The sequence below is a fragment of the Eucyclogobius newberryi genome, unplaced genomic scaffold (assembly GCF_026437365.1).
Source record: "Eucyclogobius newberryi isolate DKJ021-1_F unplaced genomic scaffold, fEucNew1.0.hap1 SCAF_1, whole genome shotgun sequence".
Lineage (NCBI taxonomy): Eukaryota > Metazoa > Chordata > Actinopteri > Gobiiformes > Gobiidae > Eucyclogobius > Eucyclogobius newberryi.
The window spans coordinates 27,778,924-27,802,720 of record NW_027315723.1 but is presented as its reverse complement, the minus strand read 5'-3'; the positions used below and the strand labels follow the sequence as shown (position 1 = coordinate 27,802,720).

Here is a 23,797-nt window from a genome sequence, read left to right as displayed (position 1 = left end):
GAGTTTTAAAGTTATAACACAAATAAATTATTTCAGTTTTAAAAGGACCCTTTATCAAAGTTCAGCATACAAAAAGTGATGCACATGAATTTGCTTCAGCTGTACAATGTTCAGATGCTCGAACTCTTCTTTTCCAATGTTATTCACTGACTCATATTACTTAACAAGGTGTTAAAAAATAACAATAGTTTCCTTAAAAGTCTTAGTAAACATATACTGGGGTATTTAGAGAACAAAGAGGGCAGAGCATGCAGCGATCAGTGTCACATGCAACTGGTGCATTTTAATTCAGAAAGGCCCATTGTCATTTTTTGAGGGGCTGGGCGTGGTCACAGAGTCCTGGGTCCTTGCTCTGGGTCGTGGGGAGGATATTGGCGGCAGTGACAGGCGTCTGTTCCCTGAAAGCAGCCGGAGGATCTGCCCCACCTGCAGCTCCAGCACTGACATGCAGCCGTTCAGCTTCTGGATGTCGCCCTTCAGCTCGGCCTTGGCCTCCTGCAGCAGGCTCTGCAGCTGACTGTGCTCCGACAGCGGCGTGACAAAAGTCTGTTTTAAAGACGCCTCCATCGGACTGCGCTCAATGGGACTGCGCTCAATGGGACTGCGCTCAATGGGACTGCGCTCAATGGGACTGCGCTCAATGGGACTGCGCTCAATGGGACTGCGCTCAAAGGAGCTCCTTGAATCGCCTGCTCGGTCAATGCGCAGGTCACTCTTTGTGATGCCGCTGTCACAGGAGTCTGTTTTGTGCAGCGCACTGTTTTCCTCCACAGCACTGAGACCCTCTGCGCCCCCCGTGTCCCCGCTGCCCTCTGAGTCCTGGGTCTTGGTGGCTGTTGTCTGATCATGCTCGGACTGTTTCTGTGCTGGAGGGGGGGCTGAGGGAGCACTCTTAAATTTGGCCCACCCCCTGGCCCCCCCTCGCAGTGACACCGCCGCCTCCTGTCCCGGGACAGGGCTCTGGGCTCCAGGGACCTCCGCAGTGGTCTTGGCCACGCTCTCGTCCTGTGCCTGACTCGATGCTTCTCCATGCGTTAGTGAGCCTTGGGTCGCTGTGCTGTTGTTGTCAGTGTTTGGATTTTGTGGCTCGATTTGGACACAGTTGTGGTCACAGGGAGAATCGAGGATGGTCTGTCCGTCCGGGGTCTGGCTGTCCCTCTGCTGCCTGAACCTGTGGAACAGCTTTCGCACAGGATGATCCTCGGGGATGGAGAGCGCCACCTCGTTCCTCTGCCGCTCCTCTTCCCGCTTCACGTCTGCGATTTTTCTGAAGATGACCTTTCAGGAAACCAAGAGAAAAGTCTGAGCAGAACATCAATACACAGAGCATTAAACGTCATGATGTGCTGAAATATTAAAGGCTTGAGAACGTCAAAGCACAAGGGAAATTGTTAATGGGTCAATAATGCATCAGAGCCCAGAAGGCTTTTGAATTATTCTCCCATTTCAAGACAGACCTTGTGTATCCTTACAGTACTTATTACTAAAATATATATATGTCGGTGTAATCCCTCATTCGTCCAGGCGTGTTCCACAGTAGAAAAAGCTTCAGTTGTAGTCATCTGGACTCAGTTTGAAAAAATAGACGTTTCGACTCTCATCCAAGAGTCATTGTCAATAAAAGAATTTAGACCTAAATTCTTTTATTGACAATGACTCTTGGATGAGAGTCGAAACGTCTATTTTTTCTAACTGAGTCCAGATGACTAAAATATATATGTTTGTCCTTTTTGTTGACTCTAGATTATACAGAGATTACAGTTTCTCTTTATATAAATCACACACATTCACACAATCAGTTATGAGGCAATGTAAAATCATAATGAGCACAATAAAGTTTATAGCTGAAGCCTCTGTAGGTAAACAAAAAGTAGGTGCAAAGTGTGCATGAATATTTTTGAGGCCACACAAATTAATTATTAATGTATTTTTATTTACAATGAATATATTTTAAGCATAAAAACATAAATATTGCAGTGTGTGGTCACATTGTGCCTGGGTGTATTCAGGTTGAGCTACATGAGTTCACTTTATGTGATATGTTCTGTTACATACATTTACATTACATGCAAAAAGCCTATTGTCAGTAGAGTTAAAAAAGAACTTCAGATTTACTTGACTGGGATAATTTAAAAAAATCATGCATTTGTTGTCCCATAGGAAGATTATATAATGATGCTTGTACTCTACTTCTTTAAAGTCTCTGAGTGTGTGGTGTACATATCTATGTTAGGGCAGCTCAATCATGGAAAATAAATCACAATCCTGATTATTTGGACCATAATTAAATCCTCATTAACCATTATTTATTATAAGATAAAAGTTAAACTGGAGAGACAGAACAGATTGTGGCCAGTGTTATGTAATGTTTTGTGATTCTTGTTATAAAGCAGTTGCACATCAGCCTCCCATGTTTAAGAGGCAGAACAAGCGCCATATCAATCAGAACAACTGCATTTGTTTTGCTTTTTTCTATTACACAATTTTTCTTAATTGAAGCGTTCGTTGTAATCATTGTTGTAACTGCCCCTGCTAGGCCTCGGGCCTAATTAAAAAAAGATGAATAGCACAGACCTAATATAGGCCAATGGAGACGTCAGTTCAGTCCATTTAAATACATACTTGCTAGGTCTTACCCGTTTGCGCAGGTTACAGGTGAGGAGGAGGTTGCGGGAGAAGGAGTTGGCGAAGGCGGTGTAGAACTCCAGGACGCGGAGCAGCGGGTCTCTCTTGATCACGTGGAGGTCGCAGTAGGTCAGCGCTCGAACGTTGGCACAGGCGCGGGCCAAAGTGCTCTCCTTCCAAAACACGTCTCCAAAGACGTCGCCTTTACCTGCACACAACCAGAGCAACGGCTGAGAATGAGATTTAAACGCTGGAGGAGGTGGACAATGTAGCACTTTTCTGGTGAGTGGGTCCACAATGTTCCACAGCATGGCATTAAACATATTTATTCATTGTTCAAAATACCTTAAAAACATAGGTTTTTAATGTGAGAGTGAGAACATTGACTGTATATATCAGAGGGCCGCAATAGTGTCACTTCACCCATTGCATTGGGTTGCAGCCAAAAGAAGAAAACAAGTCACATTTTGAATACATTTAATGCCATATTCTGGAACATTCTAGGTTTAGTGCTCATTAAACAAATCGTTACCTTATGAAATCAACCAATTTAGCTTCCCATGTTATCAACATTTTGAGGTGTATATAATATTTAGTTTTTTGTTTTTTTTTAGCTTCATCGCTATGGCAATGGTCCTAATTTCTCGTCATTCAGAAATCCATGGATAAGTAACATTTTGCATCTGGTAAAAATGATCCCATTATTTAAAAAGTTTGTTTACCAAGTATTGCAATGACCTCATCGTCCTGAATGACCTCCAGTGACCCTGAGACCACAAAGCAGAGGGTGTCCACGCTCTCGCCGATGTGGAAGATGAGGTCTCCCGGGGCGCAGTGTGTCGTGGTGAAATCCACTGCCAGCGAGCGCAGGCAGCTGTCGCTGGCCAATCGAAACGCAGCGTGGTCATTGAACACTTGTCTGTTCAGGTGCACACAGATGTCAGCGCGCATGTCTTTGGGGCAGATGGAGAGGACCTGCCGCCGGAGCAGAGGAAGTTAATATATGATATGTTCACAGCAGCTGCATTTTGATTGTTAAATATAATGGGTTTTGATTGAAATGAAAGTTTGGAACATTGTAAAACATTGAAATGCAATGGAGCAAAATCCACATTTACTGTATATTTGAAGTGCATTTGACAGGTTAGACTACACTTTTCACTAAAACGCATTCAACATGATTATATTAAGATTTTACTCAAAAAAAAAAAATTGCCCATTTTCTCCCAGTTTGACTATTTAGGTAATTTATAATTTACTTTAATTTACAATGTCACTTCCTGGTTGGACATGAGCAGCAGCTGTGATATAGCAGTAATTCCACAACGGTTACCTGGCAACCGTACTGTAAACAAGGGCCAAAATCCATACAAATTACACATTAGTTATGATTTGACAAATTGTAATACCCGATAACACCATTATTTTGTTATATGATTGTTTAAACGGTCTGTTGTGTGTAAATAGTCTCGATGTAACGTCGCTTTTTGATGACATCACAGAGGGATTCCGTTTTTTCCAGTGAGACTACAGACATTTCTTTTGCATTTCATCCTTAGCCTTGTTTTATTGCGCTGGAGTCTGACCTTTAATTACTTTCTCTTCAAACTTGGCGCACTCAAAAATATTGGTTCTATTCTGCGACAACCATTTTTAAAGATATATGTTATAGTTTTGTACTTGCAGAATACTGTATTGAATTGACTGTCCAACGCACCTTCTCTGCATCGATGCCTTTCGACATGGCCCAGGTCGACACGATGAAGTCCATGACCCTCTCGCTCAGGCCGTTGGGAACCTGGTAGAGTTTGAGGAAGTCGCGCACGTTGTTGAGCATCTCGTGGTAGCGGTTTGTGTTTGTGTACATTTGCTGGAAGATTGTGGTGACGTTTCCAAAAATGGTGGCATAAAGAAGAGCTGAAACACAAGTCAAAAAGCTCCACGATCAAACCGTCGCCATCGACCGTCATCGCAATAATATAAGAATCGTCCGACATGGATTGTTTTGTTTTCATCCAATATTTGACCTGCTGTTGAGGCTAATTACCAATATTTGCCAATGTCACCGTCAATATTTTACAAGAATCAGAGAGAAGTTCATTGCCATTGTCAGTGGAAAAGAAAGGCAAACTCAACAAGAAATACAAAGTAAAAATGTGCTTCGTCGATATAGTTTTACGATAATGAATAATAATAGTAAATAAAAACTGCAAAAAAATAAAATACAACCATAAAAGAAGGTCTTATCCATGGCAAGGCTCACAAAGTTGTAGAGTCAAGTTAATGTCACAAAATAACAATATATAAATCCAAAAATATAATTATATAATGACATTTGCGGTACTTTTTTGTCTAAACATCATAAAGCCACATATTATGCTTCTGGCTCTTCATTTTCCATTAGAAATAGAAAAAAACCCCAGCATAAACCAGCCCAAAGCCCAAAGAGCCAGAGTCGGCTCTACCTCCTGAGGAGACTCAGGTCTTTTGGAGTGACAGGACCACTCCTGAAGACCTTCTATGACTCTGTGGTGGCATCAGCTCCTGTACGGTGTGGCCTGCTGGAGCAGCAGCATCACAGAGAGGGAGAGGAAGAGGCTGGACAGAGTCATCAAGAAGTCCAGCTCCGTCCTGGGCTGTGCTCTGGACTCGGTGCAGGAGGTGGGGGACAGGAGGGTCCTGGCTAGATTCACATCTATGCTGGACCATGAGTGTCACCCCCTGCAGGACACTCTCTCCGCTCTGGAGAGCAGCTTCAGTGAGAGACTGATCCACCCTCGCTGTGGGAGGGAGAGGTTTCGCAGGTCTTTCCTTCCTGCTGCTGTCAGACTTTATAACAAACATTGTTAGTCCTGAACACTCGCAATACTGACCTAACCATGTGCAATTCATATAGGCAATTACTGTCGTGATTCATGTGCAATTACTGTGAAATTCATGTGCCGTCGTGACACATATTCATGTGCAATTACTGTCGCGATCACATGCAATGGTATTTATGTATTTATTTATTTTCATCTTTATTATTTTCCCCTCCATCCCTTGTTGGGAAATGGGAGGTTTTGTCTATAGGAGTTTTTGTTTATAGGAGATCTTCTACTGAGAGTGTTTTTAAAACTTCCTATAAGTGATCTGTTCTTTTCCTCTGTATCTACCTCTGTATCTACCTGCGTTGCATCAATGAAATCTTATCTTATAATATATCTGGACATGAATGCTCCAAAACAATTACAACTATTGTCTTAGAAAGCATTAGTTTCATCTAAACACAACCAACGCGTTTCTTTTGCTAATTACCCTGACAAAGACATCAATAATTCAGATCGAACAGGCTGGAAAATGCAAATATCTTGGGTGAGTTTAGTTCAGCGGGGGCCTCGAAGAGCAAACCAGTGTAGAATAAAAGTCGGAGGGGCTTCAGTGCAGAAAGAGATCACAGAGGTTGCAAGATCCAACATGAAGGCTCAGTGTCCGTCCGGGCCCCCGGGCGCAGTCTCCCTTTCCTTGTTTTGCTGGTCGCTGCACATAATTAGTGTGTTTGTGGCGGGATATTTACTGGCCATAACTAAATGTGACACCGCCGTTGAACTGAATGATCCTGGTGATTGAAGCGCCACCAGGACGAGGGCGGTTTTACTCTGAGCGAGCGGGGAGCGCGAAGCAGGGATGTCACTTCACGTTTCACTCCGCGCCGCCGTGGCACCACTTTTACGCGCAGCTTCGGCCGAAAGGGGACGGAGAGGAGCGCGTGGACCGCAGTCGTGACTCCGAAACGGGCCTTGCCAGAGGAGGAAGTCACACAAAAGGTGGAGCTGCTACTGTAACTGCGCTTGCCAGGCGGCCACGCAGGATAAAAATAGGACTTTTCATCGCTGTCAGCACAATGTATCACTGTACATGGCAGTGACGTTTTAGGGAAAGTGCAAAATTGGCTGCTTATTATGTCACGTCTATTTTAAAAAATGGCTGCACGAAAGCATTGTATTTTAGGAATTTATGTAATGATTAGTGAAAGATTAATCGACAATCGCAATTGGAACGGACGCAATTAGCGGATCACAAAGGCAAATGCAGTTTTTGAAGTGCCATAATTATCTCCACAAACAGTGAAATATCCCGCGTTATTCTGCATATATAAACTGCTGACGCTGTAGATTAGATCTGTCAAACATGTACTGAAAGTGATTCTTGTAGTCTGGCAGTTCTTTATTCTTTTTGTCACTTGCACTCTTGAGTTTTGTGGTTTTCAAATGACAAATTGCAAATAAACTGATCTGAAATAACTGGCAAAAATGTCAACACTGAACAGAATACTAAAAAATATTGCAATGCTTGTCAGAAAAATCGATATTTCCCTCTTATCGCTCAGCTCTAACGTTATTGCTTTTAATTTCTTTGCCAACGCAGCATATAAATAACGCATGTCGAGCGGAGAAGTTAAAGAGAGAAATTAAGAAAAAAAAAGAGAAAAAAGAGAAGAAAAAAAATGTTATTTCACCGTCAGACAGAACAAAGCGACTGTCGGACAGAGCTTCACGGAGCAGCGCTGGAGATGTCACTTTCCATCATGACCAAAGCTCGTCCTGAAGACTCTCCGCAGCTGTGTGATTCACCGAGGCTGCAGCAGATCTACCACGAGGGCCGGAGGTCACTGGACGAGCGGAAATATAAGTGAGCTCTCCTTAGATACGTGCGGCGGGAGCTCACCCTGCGCATTCGGCTGATGTTTTGAAGGAGTTACTGAGCTAAAACGCCGAGGCCATCGCTCAGCATCTGCCCGGCGCGGGTCGATAGCATATGCTGCGTTCTGGGCAGCTGCCGTAGCCTAGGGGCCCATCGGAGGCATTATAATGTCCGGCGTGAGAGCGCAGACATCCGGATTGTTTAGGCTCCTGTGGAAGGTTGTGTCGGCGCATTACGAGCAGATGAGCGCGTCAGTGAAATGTGGAGAGTGTTCGCTGTGGGTCCTTTCGTGACCCCGGGCTTACAATAAGAAAGCTGATTATGTATGGACAGAAAAATGCATGATATGGCAATGATTGTTTTGGAGGAACACTAAACGTGAGAATGTCCAGATCGGCTAATCGATAATCAGGATTATTCAGGTCACAGTATAATCTCCCATATAAAAGAACCAAACAGTAATATTTGTGACAATTTTATGAGCAACTGAGTATTACATTTCCATCTGAATGTTTATGTCACGTTTATTTATATTGAATTATTTAGTCTTTTAGAAATGTTGTAAAGCTGGTCACAAACTGCTCAAAAGACAATGTGAATGAAGGATTATGAGATGATTTCACAGTTTTTTGGTAATGGACTCGATAATCGTGAATTATCCTTAAATTATGATGTTTTTTTCCCCACTAAATGTTGATACTGTGACGTTACTAATCAAATGTATCTTCTATCGTTTTGAAATGACCTCAAAAAGACATTTAGAGTTTAATCAAAATTTGAATCAAAAAAGCATTCTCAAACCAGGGTGTTTTGACGATGTAACAAGGAATTATATATATTTTTTTAATTAAACATACATTGTGCTTAGAGAAAATATTGTCTAAACATTGCGATCAAGATAATCCCCAAAAATATTGAGGTAACATTTAAGTCACTTCCACCTCAACCCATGAGTAAAGTGTTTTTAGTAGTTCTTCAAATATACAACATTTCATCAGAGACACACCAAAGTTATGTAGCCAGAAGAACACATATATCAGACAATACATTGTACTACTTGTGTTGTCATGCGCAGCCCCAAGCCTGGACAAATGTGCCTCTTACATTCACAAAACCCCTGCGCACTGTGATTAATAATTTACCGTATTCACATTACAGTATCATTCTCAAGGGTCACAAAGGGCTGCGAAAATATAAAAATACAACTGACTTCTATTTTTTACTAACCATGTCCCGATCATCAATTTTAATGTCTTTATGACTTATTCATTTCCCTAATGTCAAACGAGTTAAAATGCTAACTGTAATCCTCTGGAGCTCTCAGCGTGTTGTGATCTCGCTAATGTATTCAGATCCTCTTCTTTCCCTGCTCCTTTTTCCTTTCCGAGGCATAACAGAGCAAATTACCTCGTGCGCAATGAGCCGTGTCTTTATTTTTTGGCGCTCTATCGTTATATTTGGTGGATTGGGCTGGCGCAAACACACCGGCTCCCTCATGTATTCAAACAAGCAGCATTTGACTGTACAAAGCACAACAGAGGAGCTGCTGTTCTTTTGCCCTCTAATCTGATTTATGTGAACTGTCAAGGTTGTTCGTCTTGTCCACTGAAGGAGAAAAAAACACGGCTCGGACTGACTTCAGTGCTTTGGAGAAGAATGAACGTAACTGCACTTGACAAAAAGGTCCAATACGAACGATACATGGGGCGTTAGGCAAAGGTTAGAGAGGCGGCGTTAGGCTTTCAGTGGAGTCAAGTGGTAAAAAATTTGTGGTTGCAATATTTCGGACGCCTCCTGGTCAAGATTGAGATAGTTCTTGTCGCTTGAAAGCCGTTTTTCCCATTTGTTTGTTGTAAAGTAGCGATAAAATGTGAAAGATTCAGCGCTAGGACATCAAAACGAGAGAGACAGTTTTTTCTGAGATACCACTCTGCCACTAAACCATGACAACAGCATTGATATGGACCAATGACTGCTGTGTAGCCCATGCGGAAAGAACACGTTAAAATAAGGGCAACAGTGAGAGTTTTAAAAGAAGAATTGGATTAATATGACATCAATAAAACGCCAGCTTCAAGTCCACGAAGCTCAAAAGGAGTCGGAGAGATTGAAGTCATATTTTTATCTCGTCAGCTTTCTTATTTTTAGTCTTTCCTTTCATTCGAAGTTAAAAGAATGTATTTTTCGTTCTTTCTTTTCACCCCCCAAAAATGTTCATTATAAAAAACAAACAGAACAAGATCAGAGAGTGAAAAGACAAAAATAGAGGAGCCTGAACAACATCTCCCCTTATCTATCTGGTATTTGTTTTATTTTCAAGTTCAAAGTAATTGTCAGTTTCATCCAGGTCCTTGTTCTTGCACAGAAATCCATCTATCGTTTCCATTGTTGGTGTTTTATGTCCCAGATATTAGATGGTTTTAAAGTAAATGGAATGTTAATGTTGAAGACGACATTTATATATTTTAAACTTACATGACAGTTTTGGTATGTGGTCTAAACACATGCAAGAATTTGTGGAATGTCTCTCCCCGCTCTTCAGCCCCATTTCACACTGCGTGGCATCACACTGTCCAATAGGGCTGCAATAAGTTTTTCAGCAGTCAACTGGTCAAGCAATCATTTCTGTGGCATAATGAGATTTCTGAATACACTTTTAACCACATAAAGGTTGAAATATGCTGACTGAAGTGCTTATAGATAGAGAATATTTACAAATTAGATGTCATTCAAAAATATTTGACACTTTTTTGACTTTGTCATTTAATAATGCTGTTTGGCATGTGCTTTCGAGTCTGTATTATGTCCCAGATAACAGAAACAATTGTAAAAATCTCACCAAGATTATTTCAATAGTCACGATTATGCTGATTAATCATTGCAGCCCAACTGTCCAATAAACCAAACGGAGCAAAAAAAACGCCCAAATCGAGTTTACTTACATCCCACCATCATCATGGCCACCGAAAAGATCTTCTCCCCGTCTGTGGTGGGCGCGATGTTGCCGAAGCCGATGGTGGTGAGGCTGGTCATGGTGAAGTACAGCGAGGACACATAGAGCGTGTGCTTATTGGGCCCGCCTTCCCACCTGCCCGTGCCGCTGGCGTTGTATCGATACGGCGCCCCGATGCTCTCAGACAGCTGATAGAGCCAGCTGTCCTTCTTTATGCTGTTGGTGGCCTCGTCGATGATCTCGAAGTCTCCGATGCTGTACCAAATGCAGGCGAGCCAATGGGCCACCAGGCCGAAGACGCACACCAGCAGGACCAGGACCGCCGCGCCGTACTCAAGGTAGTGGTCCAGTTTACGGGCGACGCGGCCTAAACGCAGCAGGCGGACCACCTTTAGGGAGCTGAAGAGGCTGCTCAGACCCTAAGAAGGTGCAAGAATAGAGATTGTATGTTCAGAACACATGGCAACCAGTGTGGTTTTATACATTGCTGACCATGTCCTGAATACTGAATTTGATTCATTTAATGGTGGGCCTGAGTTTGACAGGAACAAGAGGTGGGCAATATATCGAAAATGTATTGATATGCAAAAAAGCGGTGTTTCTGCAGTTTTGTGATTAATTTTACAGCATTTCACATTTGTTTGCAACTTAAACCTCTATCAACACGTTTAAAGATGTGTTTTAACACATTTCTGTAGGATTGACATAATATAGTCTATATATCATTATCGGGATAATCCAAAACATTATTGAAATATTACTTTTTGTCAATATCGCCCACCACTAATTGGAAATGGAAAATATTTAAAAATATAATATAATATAAATCAAATAAAAATAGAAATGGTAAAGTAACATTGGACATAAGTTGTTTTACTGAGAGGACTGAGTCTTCTGGTCGAGTAATGTTCCTGTGAATAGCGTTTGGGTCCCGCAGGTTTCCAGATCCAGATAAGATTAAATCCTAAAAACAAAACCAACATTAATTTATGTTTAGTGTGATTATCGCTAAAGCAGTTCTATACACTGCTTGTGTAAAGATGCTGCACTTGCATCGTCCACGTGGTCAAAATTATTGATGATGTCGTAGGGCAGACACGACAGCAGGTCAATGACAAACCAGGTCTTGAGGTAATTCATCCGGATCAGTTTGGCGTCAGAGACGACTTCTCCGGCCGGACCCACGAAGGTGGTGTGGAAGTTTAGCACAATGTCCACCAGAAAAATAACATCCACCACACTGTCCAGCACCAGCCAGGCGATGTTGCTCTGCCGGGTTTTGAAGGAGACGTTGTAAGGGACCAGGATGGCAGTGTAGAAGGTGAGGATGAGAATGACCCAGTCCCAAGTGGTCTTAAAGGTGCAGTAGTGCAGGATGATCTGGGGCGGGGTCTTTGGGGCTTCCTGTTTGTATTGAGGAAGAATATCTGAGCCCAGTTGAAGTACCTAGAGAAGACAGTCTTTTAAATCTCCAACGACACAAAAACAGTGAGAGTGAAAAAGAGATTTATGCATCTGAAAGTCTCACCTCAGCCAGTCGAGAAGGCTTGTGGTTGACTTCTGGTTTGTTTATGGGGGTGACTTGCTGCACCAAGTTTCGATTGCTGGCTATAGCTCGGGTCAGTCTGGCAAACTTAGTCAATCCTATTGGTATAAGAAATAAAGTGAACATTTGTAAAGTGAAAAGGATGTTACCTTATTATGTGATTATTAAAATGATTTGAAAATATGTGTCTTTTTGTCATGTAAAGGACCCAGAGTAACACCACCACTAGAGGTAAACATACCACAGTTTGAGAAGCACTGGGTTATATACACAGTCATTTTTATCGGGCTTGGTAAGAGCTAAAGTATAATTTGGCCACAGCATTGACCTGTTCCTATGCCTTTCAATGACCACTTCTCAGATCACAGTTGGTATTTTGTATGTATTAAATATCCATGGATTGAAGCTTCCTGTTTACATGCAACATTTTGAGGACGTTTATTCCCATTCAAAATATGTCACATTTTGTTTTAAAGTGTAAATCTCTACAGCAACAATCCTAATCCCTCATCATTCTGACACTAGATATGCATTTTAGTTTTTTGCTGTCTATCGCTCCAAATTTTGTGCCAAATTTCGTTCCAGGCACAGTAATACATTTTTAACCATCTCTTGCACGCAACTGTATTTTTAAAGCCATCGCTGCGTGCCTTGAGTGTGCTTTGTTTCTGCTTGATGTATGCTAAAGTCGCAGAGGGACTTGGCACGGTGCAAGCCAACTGAGACAAGAGTGCAGTGAACCGCACTCCCAACACCTGGACAGCCGTATGGAGAACGCAAGTGACATGGGAAAAGGACGTGTTTCCTATAGGACTGCGTTTAAGTCAACCAACAAACAATGTGTTGAGAGTCATCTTCCTCTCGTCAGTGTGAAAATACAGCTGTTTTTGAGGTTCACTCTTGCGTGGCTCATCGCTGTTTACTCAAATGGTGGCTGCGATGAACTACGGATCAACAAACACAGACTCTCGCACCTTTTGTGGAGTCGTCCTCGATTGGTTGTTTGAAAAGAGTGATGTCTCTGAAGGTGCAGAGGAAAAGCACAACTTTGTCGTTTTCGTTTCGGATCGGGGCGACGTGCATGTAAAGCCATATGGGAGTCCCTGCAGAGCATAGACACTGCTGCATGAAGAGGACAAGAGAAAATGCGCTGATTCATCTTTCGCTCAAACGAACACTCACTGTTTTTGGAGTAAAGCAGCACCTCGTAGAAGTTGGACACATAGTTGTCAAAGGTCTCCCTGATTTGGTCAATAGTCGTGTTATCAGTCAAGTCACCATACATGAAGCTGCAACGATAGAAAGACAAATAAGAGATGCAACGTTATTGTAGTGTTATTCACGACATCAGGATCTGGACCCCAACTAAAAAAAGGTCCAAACTAAACTGAAATTGTGTAGCATGTTAGATCTATCAAATACAGTATTTCACAATGTTAACTGTTCTATAACATCTTTAAAACTATATATTTTCCTCAGGAAGCGGTCACTGTCAGGTAGGACTACAAAAACTGTGTCTTAAAACTGTGATGTTGCAATGTCATGATGCTGCTGCATAGTGAGCTTTGATAAACAACGATATGATTTAACTTAAGAGGCACATCTTAAGAAACTTTAGTGTCAGTTCAATTTATCATTATCAAACATGGCAAAAAACCTTCATAGTTCACCATGTTTAATGAGTCTCTAAAAATTGGGGTAGCTAAGTTGAGGATATTCAATTACGCAAAATAAAGTGGTCCTGGACACTGAAAAAGGCACGTCGATTTTCCTCTCTCGCTAGAGACAATCATCAATTAGGAACAGGACACAAATCCCACGAGAAGAGACGCGAGATTGGGTCCACATGAGCGAGACAAGACAAGATTTTGGCATAATTTGTCATTTTTGTTTCTTTACTATTCCTGCTGTCTTTGTAGCTCTGCTTTTCTGGAACTACAGCTTTGGTTTATCCATTCCAAATGTAAACATATAGACAATCTATGTCAGTTTTGTCTCGTCTCGTCTGTAATTATTAGTAGTGTTACATTTGCAGTGCTTTCTGGACTAGAGTGTTACATTTGCGGTGCTTTCTGGACTAGAGTGTTACATTTGCGGTGCTTTCTGGACTAGAGTGTTACATTTGCGGTGCTTTCTGGACTAGAGTGTTACATTTGCGGTGCTTTCTGGACTAGAGATTTACATTTGTATTGCTTTCTGGACCATTTGCAGTGCTTTCTGGACCAGAGTGTTACATTTGCAGTGCTTTCTGGACCAGAGTGTTACATTTGCGGTGCTTTCTGGACTAGAGTGTTACATTTGCGGCGCTTTCTGGACTAGAGTGTTACATTTGCGGTGCTTTCTGGACTAGAGATTTACATTTGTATTGCTTTCTGGACCAGAGTGTTACATTTGCGGTGCTTTCTGGACTAGAGTGTTACATTTGCGGCGCTTTCTGGACTAGAGTGTTACATTTGCGGTGCTTTCTGGACTAGAGATTTACATTTGTATTGCTTTCTGGACCAGAGTGTTACATTTGCGGTGCTTTCTGGACCAGAGTGTTACATTTGCGGTGCTTTCTGGACTAGAGTGTTACATTTGTGGTGCTTTCTGGACTAGAGTGTTACATTTGCGGTGCTTTCTGGACTAGAGTGTTACATTTGTGGTGCTTTCTGGACTAGAGTGTTACATTTGTGGTGCTTTCTGGACTAGAGTGTTACATTTGTGGTGCTCTCTGGACTAGAGTGTTACATTTGTGGTGCTTTCTGGACTAGAGTGTTACATTTGTGGTGCTCTCTGGACTAGAGTGTTACATTTGTGGTGCTTTCTGGACTAGAGTGTTACATTTCTGGATAGACTCACTTGCATGTGCTGCTCTTGTGCATGACCTCGGCTCGGTGGAACCCGGACAGTTTGCAGAAGCCATCGTTGCTGTAAACGACTGGCCACTCCACGATCTGTGCATTTCCCAAAATGAAGCTGGTCTCTGTGGCAAAAACAATATGAGATCATTAAAACACAACCGTGCTTTCATAAAGACATATAATGCACTCGTGGGATATAAAGGAGCAACCAGCGGCACAGTTACGATTATGCAACTACTGTAGCTTTAACGTTTGTAAGTAGTATTAGAAACAACAACATCATTAAGTTATATTAATACTTTTGTCAGACAACTTACATTCAATAAAACATAACATTTTAGACTAATAAAATCAGAAGAATTCATATTGGTTTGAACACATACAGAAAAAATGTCCCAAAGCGATTCAAACCAGAAACAAGACGCTGAGCCATTTCACAGAAAGAGTTAATAAAAACATTTTATGTTTAAATCTTAATGTTAATTCAAAATGAATGAGAAGCACCAAAGTTCTCAGGCTCAAAGTGCTCAGGTCTAAGAAAAACAGAGCAACATTTGTTCACAATGACTTTATAAAATGGGATTTTGTACTTTTCTTTTGTTGTTTGATTCTTTATTGTTGCAGATACAGGCTTTTTGTTTTCCCAAAGGGATCAATCAAAGCTGGTCAACATCAGGACATTTGTACCACAGCTGTTCAGAAATAACTGATATTTTGTAATGCTTCCAACTACCAAATCAAATAGGCTACAAAGCACACTTACGTTTATCAACATTTAAGTTTTAGTTTTAGCATTTTTGTGTGGGGGAAAACTAATTAAAACTGTGTAATATATGACCACGTTGTAATCAAGCCTATTTAAATAAGGTTTACAAATCTGGCTTGCTTCTACGTAAACGCATGCCGACATTTTCTTTAAAAGACTCACCGCTGGAGCGACGGACAATGTTTTCCAGAAAAGTGTTTTGCGGTGCCACCAGCCCCCGTTTGCCCGAGTGCATCCTGCTCTGACACGGGACAGAGGCGCGCGGAGCCTGCTCACAAACTGCGCCTCAGAGCAACGCCACAAGAGCGCGTGTCCCGAGCGTCAAACTGCGCCTGTTACAGCAGCGACATTCGGGAGCAGCTCAACAAAATAAAACATTTCACGGTCGTATCCTCTCTTCGTGCCGATTTGTTTTTTTTGCTGTTGATTAACCATCTTCAATCGTGACTCGTGACTGTACAAGTCAATTATCGCAGCAACTTTTTGATGATCGTAATCATATCTATAGGGGAATATTTTATAACAAAGACAACACAATACAATAAAGCTCAAAATAGTGTTGATGATAAAAGTGTGTTTGAACAGCTGAGAAGCGTTGTAGGTGGAGGGCCTGGAAGTGAACATGGGCCAAATATTGTTCTTCATAAACATATTTTGAGATGTATGTTTCAGCTATATCGATGTGTTTTGTACTTGACCTCGGGCAGATGGCAGTGGCTGGTGACAGGACTTTACTCGAGGGAATAAAACCCCAAAACATCTTCCTGAGTGGGCAATTTATGGCTGGTATAAAAGTGTAACTCTGCATGAGTGTTGAACTAAAGAAATAAAACATGGGACAAAAATGCTTGTACTTTGAAATGTAAACGTTTACATTTCCTCCGTCATGTTAAACAGCTTTATGGACTTGAGACGGTAAGACTGTAGTCAATGGCTTTGACACAACAATAAACTACCTACAGTATCCAGGAATAAGCATTAGATTAGCTAAATAGCCCGTGGTTTCTTTATTTACCGCATCTCGTGCTTGTGTATTTTCATTGTTGTGGTAAACTGTGTTGTACATTTCCAGCAGAGGGCGCTACTGAAGTCACTCTGCGCATGAGTCATGAGCAGAAGAAGAAGGAGGCGCAAAACAGCGGAATTGTAACGGGCTGACGCAGTTGTGTGCGTGAAAACCGGCTCTGGAAAGTAATGTTTAACTATCCGGACTCTGTCCTCGTGTCGCTGTGAGACTGAGGGAAATCTGTTTATTTGACCCGTGAATGACGGAAGCCGCCGCGTCCACGCTTCTCTTCTGCTCGTGTTTGAACATGGTCTGAATCCTCACGTCAGAACTGTTTGTGTTTGTGGCGTCTGGATGAACGATGGCCACCGACTTGGGCTCTCGGTTTGTGCAGATGTGCGATTACCTCCAGGACCCGCGCCTGGTGGCCCGCTTCCAGAGTCTGTGCGGCGTTCAAGGGACGTTTCAGGACAAAGCCTCAAAGGACCAGAGCGCACCGGAGCTGGACCACCGAGGCCCGAGGAGGAGGCTCCCGGGCCCCGGGGTCGGTAACGGGGCCGCGGCGGCGGCGGGTGATGCGGGGGACAATGAAGACACGGCCAGGGCCAAGCCCCTGAGGAGGAACTCACTCACTGGAGACGTGGGGCAGGAGTTTCTCATCCAAAACAAGTTTCTCTTCTATTTGTTCACGTTTGGGACTGAGCTCGGTAACGAGATGTTCTTCATCATCTTCTTCCCCTTCGTCCTGTGGAACGTGGACCCGCTCGTGAGCCGCAGGATCATTGTGGTCTGGGCCTGGAACCTGCTTGTGGGACAGTCCACTAAAGACATGGTGCGGTGGTCCCGGCCCGCGTCTCCTCCTGTGGTGAAGGTGGAGGTCTTCTACAACTCCGAGTACAGCATGCCCTCCACACACGCCATGACGGGCACTGCCATCCCTTTCTGCCTCTTCATGCTCACCTGTGGCCGCTGGCAGGTGATGACAACACTGTGCTCAGGTCTAACACTGTGCTCAGGTCTAACACTGTGCTCAGGTCTAACACTGTGCTCAGGTCTAACACTGTGCTCAGGTCTAACACTGTGCTCAGGTCTAACACTGTGCTCAGGTCTAACACCACAGGTCTAACGCTGTGCTCAGTTCAGCTTCAGTGCAGAAGCTGCTGTAAACTCTGCACTAACTTGTGTTCAGTGCAGAAGCAGCTGTAAACTCTGCACTAACTTGTGTTCAGTGCAGAAGCAGCTGTAAACTCTGCACTAACTTGTGTTCAGTGCAGAAGCAGCTGTAAACTCTGCACTAACTTGTGTTCAGTGCAGAAGCTTGAAGGTTTAGATACAAACAGGGCGTGACCGCTCGAGACCTGTTGTGTCACATTTTCACAGAAACATCGATTTAGATTTGTATCGGACAACAAAACGTGACCCAGTCAACGTTTAGTTTCTCCGATTTTAATTTGAAAAGTCATGACATAATTGGAGGTAACATAACATTAGCGGTGTTGAAGGAGGAGCGGGATCAGAGCAGTAAAATGTGATTCCCGGAAATGATAACGATAAATAAAGATGATCCAGGATAAAGGCTCATGACCTTTACGTACGTGCACATGACCTTTACATACGTGCACATGACCTTTACGTACGTGCACATGACCTTTACATACGTGCACATGACCTTTACATACCTGCACACGGGGTACATCAAACTATAACTTTGTGAAGTGAAAAGGCTAAAGAATAACCGCAAACAATAACCGCGAGCAGTCGACAAAGGAGGGCCCGTGTTTTCAGACAAAAGGAGGAAGGAAAGGGAGAGCCCGGCATGCGGTTTTGTCTTTTACTCTTTCAGCACAGTACAAAAGAGACAGATGCACACGGGCCTGAACTGTGGAGGTTGAAGGTTGAATATTCCCCCCTAGAAGACGCTGAGCTCATGGCCAGTGATTAGATACAAGCCATAAACTGTGGAGCAATCGCCTCAGTAGTGACTGGACTATAAATGAACACTGTGATGGCGCTTTTATTTTGAAAACCAACAAATGCATTTCATCACATACTAGTAACTTCTGCAATGTTTAAGTGGGTTCAATTTGTTTTGTGTACAGCTCAATACAACAACACTGTCACATCACAAAAGAAACAGTTAGAAAACGTTAAAGAAAGCAGTTATAAAATCAAACTTTAACGGTCAACGGCCTCATAGTCTGCCTGTTACTTTGTTCCTTTTGCTGAAACCCGAGTGTGAGGCTTTTGTTTTTCATGGCCTGGAATGAAAATGAAGCCGCAGATTGAATAAACACCCGCCTTTCTCCCGCAGTACCCGTTCCTCTTTGGTCTCGGCGTGGCGCTCAGCTGGAGCGTCCTGGTGTGCGTCAGCCGCGTCTACATGGGAATGCACTCCGTCCTGGTGAGTGGGTTCTGCACGGCTGAAACTATGCAGTTATTCGCTTTGTGCAACAGACCAAACCGTCTTGTCCACACACTGTTTCACTTCTTTTTTCTTTTTTTAACCTGAGATAAGATAAGACTTTATTGGTTTTACTTGTGGAGGCAGCCCTGAATTAGAGATGGCAAGATAATGAGGGTTCATCGATAAGCGTGGTTATTTAGGGCACAGTGTCATCTAAAAGAATAAGAATTGTGACGGTTTTTTTGGAGGCAAAAACGGATGATTTCAAGTCCCAAAACGTGAACGTGCTTTTCTCTCTGGCTGTTAATGTCACACTTTGCTTTATCGTTCAGAAAGTTTGATTTCCGGTCACATAAATAATCTAGAGACAATGGGATTTAAAGTGAATTAAAGCCGCAAGCGGCATCCAACGGCCCTCGCGGGCTGCCGGCCTTCCGACTCTGCGCTTTCGACTTGATAAAGATGGCGCCCTTATTGTGTTGAATTAAAAAAGAACTTGACAGACGGCGACACATTGGACATGGCAAATCCAGTGCAAATCAACACAAGTGTCAGTCAATTTTGCTGCGCCGCCGCACAGAGACCGTAGCACTTGGAATATAAATATGGATAACTTTTGATGCCCCGCTTGTGTAGATGATATTTCCCAAAGGAAAGCTTGATCGAGCTATTGCCCACGGAGGAGTTTGTTAAAGTGTGAAGCATAAATGTGAACATTTCAAAGATTTGGCGTTTTCCCATTTGTGACAGTATATTTGCAGCTCCACGGCACAGAGACCGTACCACTTAATATCAAAATATGACTAATTTTTGATGCCCCGTTTGTGTAGATGATTTTCCCCAAATATGAGCTTGATCGGGCTTTCGCACTAGGAGGAGTTCATTAAAGTGTGAAGCGTAAAAATGTGGTCATTTTAGAGATTTTGCTGTTTTCCCATTTCTGACATATATTTGTTTTATGATCAGGATGGCAAATTAGAATTTAGTGCAAAATGTCATGTTATTTGGAAAAACTTTATTGTTTATAGGCCACTCTGAAGGCCAAATAGTTAGAATTCTGGGAAAAGTTTGCGGCTCCGTCGCACAGAGACCGTAAAAGTTATCCTTAAAATTTGGATAACTTTAGATGCCCCACTTGTCTAGGGGACGTACACCGATTTTGAGGTCGGTGGGCAAAACGCCCTAGGAGGAGTTCGTTAAAGTGTGAAACAGAAAAATGTGGATATTCGAGAGATTTAGCAATTTTCCCATAAGGATAACATGGGAGGTTTCCGTCATGGCTACGGCTACGCCGTAAAAATTAAGGCATAAGTTTAATTGGCCTTTTGCTCGGGACCCCAAAATAGAATTTTGGGCAAAGTTTAGAACATTTGTGTAAAACCAGTTTTTGTCCATCAATGTTCACTTAAAGGCAACTCTGTAGGGGGCGCTATCGCGCCCATTTCAATTTTGTCATCCTAAACTGGTCCAAACTTGAAAGTTTAACAACTGATTCAAATTTGGTCCTAATCGGACTCGTTTTGATCAAATGGGAGCAATTTTTAGATCTGCAATATTCCAAAATAAGTTGTCCAACTTTGCGGCTGCGCTGCACACAGACCGGTAAAGGTATCTCAAAAAATTGGATAACTTTAGATGCCCCACTTGTCCAGAGGACGTACGCCGATTTTGAAGTCGGTGGGCAAAACGCCCTAGGAGGAGTTCGTCAAAGTTTGACGTGAACAAAATGGCTAACACAGCGTGTTTTCATTTTCAAAGGAAGATGGCGGCCATAGGGTAAGTCTGGGGGCGTGGCCACAATAAAAAAAAAAAAAAATTGTCCTCACGAGAGGAATGCGTGTCCCGAATTTCGTAGCTTTACGCCAAAGTTGACCTCGGGGCGTCTCCCATAGGCGCAATGTATTTTGACTTTTGTCGGTGGCGCTGTCGCGCCATTTTTTAACGGAAAAAAAAATGGCCCAGAAAAAATAACATTTTTTGCCGATTCTGAATTTTGGGCAAAGTTTGGTGAGTTTTTGAGCATGTTCAGGGGGTCAAATTAGAGCTCAAAGCGCTGAATAATATTTCTGTCATAGCAGGAGTAAGTATGCATGATCCATGCCTTCGGCATGGGCTAGTTCACTGTACTTGCCAGGGGCGACGGGGCACCAAACGTTTGGTCAGACAGTTGCAACGCTGCCTTTGGCAGCGTTGCGGGAGCAATAGGCCCTCCGACCTGCTGGGGCTCGGGCCTAATTAAGGATTGTTGTTTGGTCGTGGTGTCAAATTATGATGTTTCTTCTCACAATATTGCTACACTTAAATTGGATATTGGGAGATTACTTAATAGACAGTTAAGTGCAGATGGTAAAAACATGTGCAATTAAACGAATAGTAAAATAAGTGAATATTAACCGTTGCAGATCTAAGTCCAAAAATATATATAAATGATCAATACACAGCTCATTTTAGCGTTTTGATTAGTCCACATTTCCATTCTACATTGAATTTCAATTTTTAATCAAATAAAAGTTGAAATACCTTAACTGAACACTTCTAGACAGAGAATATTAACAAATATAGTGTATTGTTTATGAAAATCAGAAGTTATTATTATTATTTTTACATTTTGATTTCATATTGCCAGTGTCTTTGTTATAAAAGGTATTTTCACTTGTGTTTTAGAGTCTGTACAGTTCAGATTAAGATTATTTGTATAGTCGACTGGTCACAATTAATCAACTATTGTGTATGATGTCGGTGTAATCCCTCATTCGTCCAGGAGTCTTCCAGAGTCCAGATGACTCAATCTTTTTCTACTATTGTGTATGATATTAATTATTACTAATGTTCTAGCAGAAATAGCGCCAAGTTGCACAAATAAACCTCATCTTTGTGCATTTTAGGAGGTGATCACTGGCTTCTTATTCACCCTGCTGATTCTTGCCGTCCTCCAACCCCTTTTGGAAACGATCGACACGTTCTACATGATGGGCGACTATGCTCCTCTTGTGATCGCGGTGACCCATGTGGGCTTTGGACTCGTCGCTTTCTCGCTGGACTCCTGGAGCACGTCCCGGGGCGACACGGCGCAGGCTTTGGGCACTGGGGCCGGAGCCGCTCTCGCCACTTATGTGAACTACCAGCTCGGCCTCTTAGAAGATTACCCACTGTCCTCCCTGCCCCTCGCTTTGCCGCCCCTCAGTGCCGCCCTGGTGGTCCGCTCCGTGCTGCGCTTCCTCGTGGGCGTGGCCGTGCTCCTCGTCACCAGGATGGGCATGAAGGCGGTGACCATACCCTTCCTCTGCCGCGTGCACGGGCTGCCCCTGGACGACGTGCGGCGGGCGCGGCAGCTCATGCGGGTGGAGCTGCCCTATCGTTACATCGTGTACAGTGTGGTGGGCTTCAGCTGTGTGTCGGTGGTGCCTCTGCTCTTCAGCCTCCTGAACCTGGCCTGAACCTGGCCTGAACCTGGCCTGGGCCTGGGCCTGGGCCTGGGCCTGGGCCTGGGCCTGGGCCTGGGCCTGGGCCTGGGCTTGGGCACGGACCTGGCACGGACCTGGCACGGACCTGGCACGGACCTGGCACGACCTGCTGACGACAACAGACACTGAAGGAACTCAAGTGCAGACAGGAAACTGAGAGGACCAGTCCAAAAGCCAGTATGAATTAACTCCAGTTTTACACTTTAGCATCTGTCTTGCATATATTACACAACTTTACAAATGCGCATATGTCTGTAATGAACACCCATAGGGAGTTTTGTTATTAAATCTAAAGAGTTTGGGGAGATAATGCCACCAAATAAACTGATGAGACCCTTCAATCACTTCTGTTTTATTCAGTTTAGATTCACAAGACCAGGTTCTTGTCTTCACAGATCAAATAGTATTAAAATGATTTAAAAATGATTTGTTATTGTATAATTACTTCTGTATTCAAACCACTGACTTAAGTATTTATCCATATGTTGTATTTGTAATTTCTTATTGTTATGTTCTAAATGTTTTTTAATGATATTGTATTATCATTATTATGCATTTGTTCTTGTTTATTGGATACTTATGTCTGTAAAGAAGAGGTTAAATTGTTGTATCAAATTAATAACTTGTTAAAAGGACTGTGTCCTTTTCACAGACTTGCAAACTATAAAAATAAATTATTAATGGAAGTGATTTTTTTTTTTTTTCTGTCATCAGATAAGAATGAATATCAGAATGAAAAAAAACTAATTATATTGTTCAAGTATAATTTAATTCTTCTTTTAGTCATTTTTCTGATAAACAACTTTCAATCTACTGGGCACGATGAATCAGGATCAACGTTTACTCCAAATTCAGACATTTGTTTTTACTCCAATCTTTAGATTAAATTGGGGGACATTAGTCATGCTGTTATCATGATAAAGAGTTTTTTAAAGAGACGTCTAAAAAGTAAGAATGGGTTTTATTTTGAAAAAGTCCCTCCAGCCAAAGCGGATATCCGGATGTTTTTTCCACCTTCACCAAAACAAGAGGCTCAGCGCTTCTGCTGAAGACAGTCATGAAAGCGGACAGTTTACGATGTTCTTTTTCCTTTAGGATATTGTTTTAACACGTGAGTGGCGCTCGTCTCATATATGTCATTGTCAATCATTTTCACAATTTTACCGTGTCGGTAGTTTTATAGAAAAATGCCTCGCGTGGTGAAATCAAGTGTCAGAGGCTCCAACAACAGGTAAGACTTTAGTGCTTTAATGTGTCATGTTTCTTCGTCAGTATCACACGTTTATATCGATCTTTCGGGAGGTTTGAGAAGGTTTTAGTCCTAAACGGTGCGTAGCTAACTTTATTACCTCCGTATTACAATGTGGAAATAGTTGTTCTGCTGTTCTCTTGTGATAATGCAAGAGTAAACTCCCCACGGCGCACTGCAGTCTCATAATGCAGTATCATAATGCAGTCTCATAATGTGATTTAGGATGACTCTAGTGTCTTTGTTTAGGATGACTCT

General features: G+C 42.6%; 2 protein-coding genes across 2 annotated transcripts; one reads left to right on the top strand and one right to left on the bottom strand.

Moving 5' to 3' along the window:
* Positions 1 to 254: 254 nt before the first annotated feature.
* Positions 255 to 15,701, bottom strand: LOC140357888 (voltage-gated delayed rectifier potassium channel KCNH5-like). The gene is made up of 12 exons (XM_072442441.1): positions 15,579 to 15,701; positions 14,649 to 14,772; positions 12,990 to 13,096; positions 12,782 to 12,910; positions 11,790 to 11,905; positions 11,315 to 11,707; positions 11,139 to 11,225; positions 10,251 to 10,680; positions 4,343 to 4,542; positions 3,348 to 3,600; positions 2,637 to 2,833; positions 255 to 1,278 (listed from the first exon to the last, which is right to left on the bottom strand). Exons 1-12 carry the CDS (start codon positions 15,649 to 15,651, stop codon positions 289 to 291), a joined length of 3,099 nt encoding a protein of 1,032 aa, XP_072298542.1. The 5' UTR covers positions 15,652 to 15,701; the 3' UTR covers positions 255 to 288.
* Positions 15,702 to 16,579: 878 nt separating this feature from the next.
* sgpp1a (sphingosine-1-phosphate phosphatase 1a) lies at positions 16,580 to 22,976 on the top strand. The gene is made up of 4 exons (XM_072442429.1): positions 16,580 to 17,398; positions 18,734 to 18,823; positions 21,712 to 22,265; positions 22,387 to 22,976. The coding sequence occupies exons 1-3, from the start codon at positions 16,784 to 16,786 to the stop codon at positions 22,261 to 22,263; spliced, it is 1,257 nt and encodes a 418-aa protein (XP_072298530.1). The 5' UTR covers positions 16,580 to 16,783; the 3' UTR covers positions 22,264 to 22,265; positions 22,387 to 22,976.
* The last annotated feature ends 821 nt before the right edge of the window (positions 22,977 to 23,797 follow it).